General features: G+C 39.2%; 1 protein-coding gene across 1 annotated transcript; it reads left to right on the forward strand.

The window, feature by feature from the left end:
* Window positions 1-1,005: 1,005 nt before the first annotated feature.
* nell3 (NELL (neural EGFL like) family member 3) lies at window positions 1,006-9,989 on the forward strand. Its single transcript, XM_030123823.1, has 4 exons — window positions 1,006-2,023; window positions 4,829-5,388; window positions 6,425-6,491; window positions 7,346-9,989. Exons 1-4 carry the CDS (start codon window positions 1,411-1,413, stop codon window positions 8,887-8,889), a joined length of 2,784 nt encoding a protein of 927 aa, XP_029979683.1. The 5' UTR covers window positions 1,006-1,410; the 3' UTR covers window positions 8,890-9,989.
* Window positions 9,990-11,155: the final 1,166 nt, after the last annotated feature.

The raw sequence follows: 11,155 nt of genomic DNA on the forward strand, positions 1-11,155 counted from the left end.
TGAGCATAAACCCCCAGAATCACAAGCCCTCCCCATAGTTTTCACACAATTGATCAGTAAATACATGTTTCTGTGTGTCAAAAATTAAACATGTGGTGTCCAGCTGAGTGGACATTTTTGCAACTTCATGAAAAATAGGTTCATAAGAATTTTTTTTTCATTATTTTTTTTTTTAATGTATTTTTTAAATCATTCGTTATTTTTATTTATTTTTCAGAAGAAAAATTTCAGTCGCATTGTTTTTTTCATGCCTAAAGAGGAATAAAAACACTCAGGAAAAGTTTTTTGATTAAGGTTCTTATAATTTGTGCATGAAAGGGTTAATCAAGTTGTATTTTAAAAAAAATAAATAAAAAGATAAAATAATAGGCACAATGTACCTTCTGCTGGCAGAAACATTCAAATATTAACCCTCAGTGGTCTGAGTCTATTCTGTCTGTTTTTCAGTCCTTTTGATTTTGCCTTTATATACTATACAAACAAATGTTATCTAACCCATGTTTGGGATCTTTTTTTTTCCAGCACAACTTCATCTATATCATGTGTCTATTATTTTTTTCACTGTAACCTACTATAACAACACAAAAGGCCAGAAAATACAAAAAAAAAAAATTAAATCTGATTTGAAAAACGTATATAATTTATTTCAGAAATAACACAAAGACGTTTAACAAACCTTTTCAAAGACTTTAAAAGTGAATATTGGTTCCAAATAATAGGTATACAAAATTAAAAATTGTAACAAATTAAAACTATATTCAAATATTTGTCATAAAAGCAGATCTTTACATTGGGTTTTTTCCCCTAAAATCAAACAGGGTTATCATGATAATTAGAATTTAAAACGTAACACTAACCCTCAGCAGTTTTACCATGGTTTATCCTTATACTGGTAATGTTACATCCATAGTTAAGCCTAAAGGTTTTCATAATGCCAAAAGAAAGCCAAAAATGCCAAATGTATGCCATAATACTGCCAAAATATTTGCTATCTGAAAGCTTTAATTGTATGACTTTGTCCACCTCCAATGGGGGAATTCCTCCTAACAGAGCAGGGAAGGTGAAGGGTTAATGTGTGGCCGGGGAAACCTGATGCTAATGAAGTCTTAGGAATGCCACAGACTGACACTGGAGCGCACAGAGTGGCTCAGGCGTGGACAGAGCCAGCACTAATGCGTGGGTCTAATGTTTTTATTTCTTACTGACAGTCAGAGAAGCCACTCTGTCTGTCAGGAGCTGCACATCCACTCTGACAAACTTTACTGGGACTAAGTAGAAACACATCTGAGGACTGGCCATGATCTTTGGTGCGTTTCTCTAGGATTTTACGCGTACCTCGATTTTTCCTGTCATTTTATTTTCTAGGGTGTGTGTGTGTGTGTGTGTGTGTGTGTGTGTAATTGCTGCAAAATGATTTTACTATCAGGAGTGCTGTTGCTGTTTCTGTCGTGGATTTCATTGCACGGAGAAGCTGCCGCAGAGAGCTGCCGTGGGGCTCAGTGCCACGGAAAGGAAAGCGCAGATCCGAGACCGTGCACCGGTGCGCACTGTCCGGTGGGGAGGCACTCCAGACCTCCGCGGCAGTTCGCTCCCACGGTGCAGGGGAGAGCGGCGCAGGTAGTTGGCAGTCAACACCACGCACACCAGGGTTCTCCGAGAGCTGCGTCGGAGGTTCATCCAGCCGCACATCCACAGACGCTCCGCGGAACACGCATCGCGGCGCCCGAACTTGGATGCGCCGATGCGGACTGCGCCGCTCCAGGGAAGCACGTCCAGCCCACCAATGACACCCGAGACTGTAGGGGGATCGAATGCAGGCTGCCGCTGAGGATACGGCCAAAAGCTCGAGCGAAGTCCTGCGTGGGAGAGGGATGCGTGGCCGATCCGGAGGACCAGCTTCCTCCCGTCCATCTGTCCGACAGAGCCGCGCAGTTTCTGGGAGATTTTCCGGAGTTTGGATATCCGTCGTCGGAACTTGGCGGTGCGCCTTTGGGTGTCCAGCTCACATGTGACATCAAGCCAGGTCTGCTCCTATCATCATCATTATCAATACAATCTAAAATGTTATCTTTAACCCTTCAGTATCCTGTCCAGAAAGGCCCCGACTAAGCACCATGTGTGTCTTTTTGGCACACTTGTGGAATAATGTCCAAAAAATGTTCATACAGTTTGTTTTTAATTCTTTTACATCTTTTTCTATTTCATCAACTTGAGCTGTAAATAAAAATACCGAATACTCAATAACTGTCACATTTTTTTTAACCCTTTAAATGCCGTGTTTGTAATGTAAACAAACCATTTTTTGGATGCAAAAAACATTAACAATCTTTTTTTTTTTTTTTCAAAATACTATATAAAAAGTGGATCACATATTATTTGATTTTTTATGTCAATGACAAACAGCAACACTGGTTAATTTGCATTATTATTTTTGGCACTATACACTGTAAAAAAAAAAAAAAAAAAAAAAAAAATCCTGTTGTTTTTACGGAAAAGAAACTGGCAGCTGTGGTTTCCAGAACAATACAGTAAAAAACACATCCAACTGTAAACATATTTACAGAGTAACATGTAGATTTAACATTTTAAACATGTAGATTTAAATGGTAAATGGACTGCACTTATTTAGCTCATTTTCTCCACCTTCATGGTGTCCAAAGCACTTTCCAAATCCACCAGGTCCAACTGGAGCAATTTAGGGTTCAGTGTCTTCCATGGACACTTGGACATATGAACAGTCAGACCCAGGATTCGAACCACCAACCCTTTGGTTATTGGACGAGCCGCTCTACCAACTCTTCAACTTTACCAACCCATTAATTTACGAGTTTAAAATGTTACATTGTTAAATGTTTACTTTTTTACAACTTTCTCTCTCTCTCTCTCTCTCTCTCTCTCTCTCTCTCTCTCTCTCTCTCTCTCTCTCTCTCTCTCTCTCTCTATATATATATATATATATATATATATATATATATATATATATAAAGCAAATATGCCGTTATTTCAACATTATGGTCTTGCAGTTTAAACGGCACCAGATTGTTTTCAATTTACAGTTTTATTTTCTAAAAACAATAGAAATACATCATTTCTACATCCAAATCTGGTTTTGTTCACATACTCTTCCTGTAAAACCTACAGCTATATTTGATTTAATCGTTAACACAAAAATCTTTTCAAATAAACAACTTTGCATTATATTGTCACTTACAGTTTTTTTATGTTTCAGTTTTACAACTTTTTGGTGTTAATTCCACAGTCATTTTTTTTTTACAGTGTAGGTCAAATGTTCAAAAAATACTAGCATCTGTCACCAAGTGTGCGTAAAATGCACACCTATAAATCAAACTATTAAATATTATATATTGATTTATTTTTCTGCTCTAATTTGATTTTATTTTTGTAAATCAAGGTCAGCCCTAATCATACATATCAAATGGAAGAAATAGTACGTTTTAGGCACACTTGGGAGACAGATGCTAGTCTTGTAATTTTCTTTTGTTTACAATGTGCACATTTTAGTTGGTGGCCAGAATTTTAAAGATCATGCAAAAGTGAACAACTTTTGAATTCTAACCTTATTTAAATTGTGAAAAACAATATGAAGTTTTTTAAAATGAAGTGCAAAGTGTTCCTAAAAGGCGCACCTGGATACCAGAGGGTTAATATAACTTTTCCGTGATGTTTTTGTTTTTTAATCTGTACTTAAGGTTTATAGCAGGAGTGTCCATCTCATTTTAGTTTAGGGGCCACATGCAGCTTAATATGATCTGAAGTGGGCCGGACCAGTAAAATAATGTAAATAGTAGCATAAGAACTGATAAATAATGTCAACTCCAAAGTTTTTTCTATGTTTTTGAGTGAAAAAAGTCAAATTCTGTCATGAAAATGTTTACATCCATGAACTGTACTTGAACATAACATGAACAAATATGAACAACCTGAAAATTCTGAAGAAAAAAGAGTGCAATTTTAACAACATTACACCTTAGTTTATCATTTATACATGTGCGTCACAACTTACAGATCACAGTGGATCAACAAATACACCAAACATTTAGTAACAGGCAGAATATTGTTAAAATTCCACATACTTCTATTTAGACATTTCAGGTTGTTCGCATTTGTTCAGGTTTTTCACATTTTTTGTAAAAGGCTAGTCTGTAAATGTCAACATTTTTGTGTAATGTAACTTTTTTTTTTACACTAAAACCAAGAAAAAGTTTGTGGTTTTCATTATTTATAGTTTATTCTGATAGTATTTTACTGGTCTGACCCACTTTAGATTGAATCGACCTAAAATGATTTGAACATCCTTGACTGTTAATATCTTCAGTGTAATTTTGCATTTCACAAATTCATCCCCCAGGCCAGATTGCACTCTTTGGCGGGCTGGTTTTGGCCCCCGGGCCTCATGTTTGACACCTGTGGTTTATAATGTCCAATGGGCATGGAAGACATGAAGGCACCAGTCTGTAGAAAGAGACGATTTCTAAAACACTGAAGTGTTACAGAAATCAACCAAATCCATTTTATTGTCGTCTATTTGACCACCAGTGAAGTGGGATTGAGTACAAAGACTTTATTGACCTTCATCCTAAAATATCTGCAGCAACTCAACTGTAAAAATGTCTCAGAATCAATTGTCCAGAAAATTTAGGCTGCTTTGATGTTGGGGAGGTTTGGATGGATAGGCTGTGATTTTCTGGGTGTTCACACTTCAAGCAGCATTATTTCCTGACATCAAACTCATGAAACAGGCTTTAACTTCATATTTTCAGCTCAGTTGCATTGACGTCCAGTAACAGTGTCTGTATGTGTGCATCAGGGGAGAATGAAGTCCCCTCTGAAGATGCCCTCATCCTGCACCTCCAGTTGGCCAAGGGTCAGGAGAAGCTGGTGGAGGCCCTCCGTGCCCAGCAAATGGTCATCCGAGACCTGCAGCAGAAGCTCGCCGACCAACAGGAGGCACTACTGTCCCAACAACGGGAGATCCTGGAGCAGCAGAGGCGCATGTACGAACAGATGGATGTGGTAAAAGCCCAGTATGGCCTCCTCTCAGATACTGTCAAACAGGTGTCCTTCCAGGGCCTGCAGGGTGAGCTGCAGAGCTACTTTGAGAGTCACCTGGCGGGTCTGCAGAGCCAAGCCCGTAGTCACCTGCAGAAGTCCTACGCCGTTCACAAAGTGGACATGGACTCCAAGGTGATGGACGTCATAGGGGAGGCTCATTTCCCTCAGCCTCTGCTGGGGTGCCCCTCACCCTGTGGACCAGAGGAGTTCTGTGACTTTCAGAAGGACCCACCACAGTGTGTGAAGTGCACCATGTGTCCACCCGGCTTCTTCCTCATCTCACAGTGTTCTCCGACAGCAGACAGGATGTGCCAGGTACCAGACCAGGGGTGTCAAACTCATTTTAATTCAAGGGCCACATTCACCCCAGTTTGATCTACGGTGGGCCGGACCAGTAAAATAATAACAGTGAAAAAAGTAAAATTCTATTATGATCAGGTTTACATCTACAAAGTTTCCTTAAAAATCTGAATAACATGAACAGCTTGAATTATCTTAGGAAAAACAAGTGTAATTTTAAAAATATTCTGCCTCGGTTTATCAGTTTATTATTTACACATGTGCATTACAATCGCACAAAACATTTAGTAACCAGCAGAATATCAGTACAATTGCATTTACTTTTCGTAAGACATTTCCTTTTGTTCATATTTGTTCAGGTTATTCATGTGTTTCGTAAAAGTATAGTTTGGTAATGTAAACATTTTCATGTAATTTTACATTTTTACACCTAAAAAACAAAGGGAGAATTTGGGGTTGTCATTATTTATACGTTATAATGATAATATTTTACCGGTCTGACCCACTTGAAATCTAATTGGACTGTATGTGTCTGTATGTGGAACCTGAATTAAAATGATTTTGACACCACTGATTGTTAACATCTTCTGCGTAATTTTTGCATTTCACAAATTCATCCCCCAGGCCAGATTGGACCCTTTGGTGGGCCGAATTTGGCCCCCGGGCCACATGTTGGACACCTGTGTACTAGACTTTAAAGAAGAGGTCATATGTCAACTAATAATATGACCCTGTTTAGGGATTTATATAAAAACACCAATGACGTGAGCGATATCTGACACTCCAAGTTATAATTGAATCAGTGACTTCGAAGAATGTGTCATCAGATTTTTAACAGACTGTAAATGAAAATGTTTATATTCATGGGCCTTGGACTCGTATTGCATCCCTGACTACAGATTGAAGAAAAAAAAAAAACCCATCATGTTGAAAATGAGTTAGCTCATGAATACTTAAACAATATATCGGTAATCTTTACTCTGAGTTCAGAAGCAGTAGCAACAGTATTGGCTGTTAATATTCTGACTGCATTGACTTGTTTGAATTACAGGACAGAGACGAATGCTTAGAATTACCAAACATCTGCGGAGAGAGAGTGAAGTGCCTCAACACTCCGGGTGAGTTTAAAGCTGTAATATGTAACATTTCTGCATTTTGATATCTAAAATCATCCAAACCTGTGTATTAAACATTGTTGACCTGTGTGTTTACATTATATCAAATGTTCCAGTTCAGAGAAAGCTATCGTTTTACTCCTTGTAATGGCCCCTTACATTTGGTCACCTGTCAAGGACATCATACCCCCTTTAGTAAATATACTTTAATAAGTGTTATTTACATGGTAATAAAGTGTGATACAGTAATATTTAAAGGATAAAGCATATATTTGTTTATCAGCAAGCCATTAAGTCACACAATAATCAGGAAAAAAAGTGACATTTTAGATACAGTTCATTATACATCTAATTAACTTTTGTTTATTATGATGCGTAAAATATTGTAATCATTAAAGAGTGTCAGCATCATTAGAAAAGTTAACTCATCTAATGTGATGTCAGCATTTAACTTTACACTGGTGTAATTTGTGAATGTGTTTCACTAAAGAAAATATGAATACAACTTTAATACTAATCTGTAAGCATGATTTTTTTTTTTTTTTTTTTTTGAGTCACATTAGATGGATTTTCATTGACATTGGTAATGGAGACAACGACTCCCATGATTCCATGCTACTTCACTCTGCTATTATGCTACACTTACTAGGTTTTGACTGATAGACCCTCAGTGCCAAGTTTTAATAGAATTTATTAAAATCAAAACTTTCCAAAAAGAAGTTACGTCTGACTTTAATTTCATCTCTGCATGTAAAATTCTTACCCATACCACTTTAAATCATAGTTACATAAAGGACTGCATATCTGACTGTGTTTTTACTCTCCGGTTCTCCTTCCTCTGTTCTTTTTCTGCACAGGAGGGTTCAGGTGTTTGGGCGTTTCTGAGCGAGAGGCGGTGATGGGTTTATGTGGTCACGACTACTTCTATAATCAGGAGCTGCAGGAGTGCCAGGCCTGTTCTGACTGTGATGGAGAGCCTGTCACCGTTCCCTGCACGGCCATCAGCGATGCCATCTGCAATCCACTGTCAGAGAGCCAGCTGTCTCAGGCTTGGGGGGCCACTGTGGCAGTTCCCTCTGTTAGGACCTCTGGCGGCCACATCTTCCCTGGGCTTCAGCTAAACATCCGAAGCAAACAGAGCACTGACCTGTTGTCCAATGAGGCGGGGCAGGTGACCTTCCTGCAGCATGGTTTAGTGTGGTTGGATCATAACTTTGCGATAAAGCACAGCTGCAGGAACTTCCTGCAGGTGGGCATGAGGCTCAATGGGAGCCAAGAAGAAGAAGGTCGGGACCTCAGTGGAGTTCGCATTGAGCAGCCTGATGGGAAGTACTTCCAGGGGGTTAGCATTAGCAGTGGAGTTGAGGTGGAGCCTAATCACACCTTAACTTTGCTGCTGAGGAGTCCAAACCAGTACTGCAACCAAAGCAAGGACATCCATGTCTATGATGTCACTGCGCCGTCTTTAAGTCTGCTCTGGTTGTCGCATGATACGGGAGCCGTCGCAATGTCTGCTCAAATGTCTCTGCTGTCACACTACCAGACAAGCTACCGCCCCACGTTCCGCATGACCTCGGTGTCCGACCCCTATATGATCAGTCTGACGCACGACAGCCGTGGCATTCGCTTCACAGAAAGTGGCGTGGTGAAGTTCGTCCTCCAGCAGGCGCTTTACTCCATGGGTCACACTTGTATTCGCGAGGGTTTCTCCCTGATCGCCTACACCAATCATAACGGAACGGGCCAGGAGGCAACGCAAGCATTCAAGACTGGGGTTAACTACAGGGACACCTCCATCACCCTGTCTGGTGCTGTCAACGTGGACAGCGGAGACACGCTGAGCTTTGAGATCACATCCCCGTCCCAGTGTAACATCCGTTACTTTGGGGACAGTACTGGGATCAGTATGTTGAGCCTCATCTGGATTCCCTCAGCTGTGTCGTCGTCCCTGTCCGCTACCGTGTCCAGGACCGGCCTTCCTTTCGGAGCGGTCAGGAATAAACCTCTGTTGTTCCAGCAGATCAGCTCAGACACGCCGCAGGTTCACTTGGCCCGTTCAGGAGAACCGCACAGCCGGAAGAACTTTATGTTCCATGAAAAAGGGACAGCGAATGTAGCCCTGAACCTGAAGCTGATCCACTCATGTAATATAATAAAACTCACTTTACACCAGGTGGGAGGTCCAGGTCGTGGTGGGCAGGGGCAGGCAGGTCCTGTGGCTCAGCAGGTGTCTGGGTATATGCCTGAGGGGAGTGAATGGGCCAGTATAGGGCTGAGGGCCTCATTCCAGGTCCAGAATGGTACAGCAGTGTATGTTACTCTGGACTGTATCCGTGGACGAGTTAACCAGATAACGCACGAGGGCGGCACTAACATTTCAATCCTCTGGATTGCTGTGTGATTCAGCGCGATGGAAACTTTTTCATCAGTACATTTTGTTTTCATGAACTAAAAGACAGTTTGCACATGATTGAATTGCAGAGCAGATTCAACAATTTACCAAACGACAGAAAAGAAAAAATGCCTCATTCATTTACATAATGTCATATTGATGTTTTTGAATCTATATTTCATGCCCTGTTTAGACGTTTTTAATTGTAAATTGTCTCTAGTGTATATTTTACACACTGTAAGTACTGCTTTTGCTCTAAGTACTTCGGCTGGTTGAGCAGTGACCAATTCTTTGTCAAACGTTTTGTGTGTGTATGGATGAGTGTGTGTATACATGTGAGTAATTGATGCTTATGTACAATATGTATGTATGTGCATGTGGACACACACACTGGCATGCCTACTTTTGCATGAATTAGTTGTTTAACATATATATTCTACCAATTCTGCACATGTATATTATATGTATCAAACTTTTTGTATTATACTGTATCTTTAGGTCTTTAAATGCAATAGACTAATGCAATGTAGTTAACCTGTGTCATCAGGAATTTTGATAATTGATAATGTTTTTTATTATATTTATTTACCTTTTATAAAACAAAACTATTGTATTTCACTATAGAATGCATATATTTGTTAGGTGTGAGTAAAAAGTAGGACATAAATATGTAAATTATACAGTGAGGCACTGAACAAGCAGTGCTAATAATCAAGTACATGCAGTTATAGCGTTTATTTGCACAAGTATAGTTTAACATAGTATTATGGAATGTGCAAACATCATACTTTGTTATTCTTTTGCCTAAATGATGTTTCCCTGTGAAGAGTTGCCCATGCATATCGTTCCTAATTGCCTCTGTGTGTGTTCTGTCCTCTAAACAATTAGGCATAATTAAGTGTTTCAGAGAGTTGGCAGCGAAGGCGCCACTGAAATTCTTCAGCTTTATTCTCACTTCATTATGTTTAGTGATGTTTTTCTCTTTGTGTGTATGTGTATGTGTCTATGTTCAGGCACCCTGCACATGTCTTTTGGAACATCAGTGCATGCATACTTGTTTTAAACCAAATAAAATGTACATATATTTTGCCAGAAAAGGAATTTCACTCATACTGGTTTGCTAAAACTGTCAAATTCAATGCAGGTAAAGGCAACCGAGACTGTCACTGTACATTTAAAAGTACACAAGAGAGAAAAAAGCAGAAATCGGCTTCATGTGCACGCAAAGCTTTCTACTCCAGTCACATGTTTGACCTGTATTTCAGTACCTTGACAAGCACAATTATTTTTATATTAGCCATACCTATCAACAGTTTATACTGCACACCTCTTATTTTCCATCAATTTAAAGGGTAAAAGTTTAACATTCAGACATTACTCATTCCAGTTTTAATCCCAAACATACTGAACCTATTTGAAAGCAACCTTATTCAGCAGCAAAGGTGCCAAAATTGTGCACATAATACCTGGAAAATCATACACTGTATTTTCCTTTCAATTGGTCTTAATCAACTTCAAATTATTCCTCCATCCATTACCTGTAGGAGAGCTGTTCTTTTGCTTAAACATAACAAATAGCCTGTGAGTCAATGAAAGGAAGAGAGAGAAGAGGAAAAAAAAAAAGTCTGGTTGTGAGAAACAATCAAATGTTTCTGTCGGTCGCTGAATTGAAAACAGGTGTTTCGGTGAAGCAGCGCTCCAGATGTTTGAGGATGTAGATCAAATGAGACCCACAGCACATGAAGAGTTTTCAGAGACATCAGAGAGAAAAACGGAGACAGAGAATTAAGACAGGAGAGAGAAAAGTACACAGTTATGCATGTACAAAAAAAAAAAAAAAAATCCATATTTTTTGTATTAGCAAGGAATCAAAATTTTATGTGCAACGAGACGGTCATGTTGTGCCTGAGTCTGCAGTTTTTGCACAGCTGTACAATTTTGACACCTTTTTTCCTACTCATGAACAAGGTTTACAACATTAAGAGGGTGTTTTGAGCAAAAATGAATTCATTCAGTTGAAAATTTGATCATAGTTTATTCTGAAGTATATTTATCTTCTATATATAAACATAAAATCAAGAATAAACCTCCTGACAGCCTCCTCCTCTAGGGTTACATTTGAGATATGTTTGCTCTGATATAGTTTAGGTTGTGTTAAGTCATATGTTAAACACAGAAACTAGAACGCTTCCTTCCAAATGAAATCCAATATGTATTCTGGCTTAGACTTCTTCTGTTAGGGTTCCATAAAAAGTATGGTTATTAAAGGGTCGAT

This window comes from Sphaeramia orbicularis, chromosome 20 (assembly GCF_902148855.1).
Source record: "Sphaeramia orbicularis chromosome 20, fSphaOr1.1, whole genome shotgun sequence".
In the NCBI taxonomy this organism is placed as follows: domain Eukaryota; kingdom Metazoa; phylum Chordata; class Actinopteri; order Kurtiformes; family Apogonidae; genus Sphaeramia; species Sphaeramia orbicularis.

What these genes read in the sequence shown, in the direction of transcription:
- nell3 (XM_030123823.1), top strand. Translation starts at nt 1,411, where the DNA reads ATGATTTTACTATCAGGAGTGCTGTTGCTGTTTCTGTCGTGGATTTCA. An exon ending in CACATGTGACATCAAGCCAG is followed by an intron (nt 2,024 to 4,828) that starts GTCTGCTCCTAT and finishes TGTGTGCATCAG; the next exon opens with GGGAGAATGAAGTCCCCTCT. An exon ending in CAGCAGACAGGATGTGCCAG is followed by an intron (nt 5,389 to 6,424) that starts GTACCAGACCAG and finishes TTTGAATTACAG; the next exon opens with GACAGAGACGAATGCTTAGA.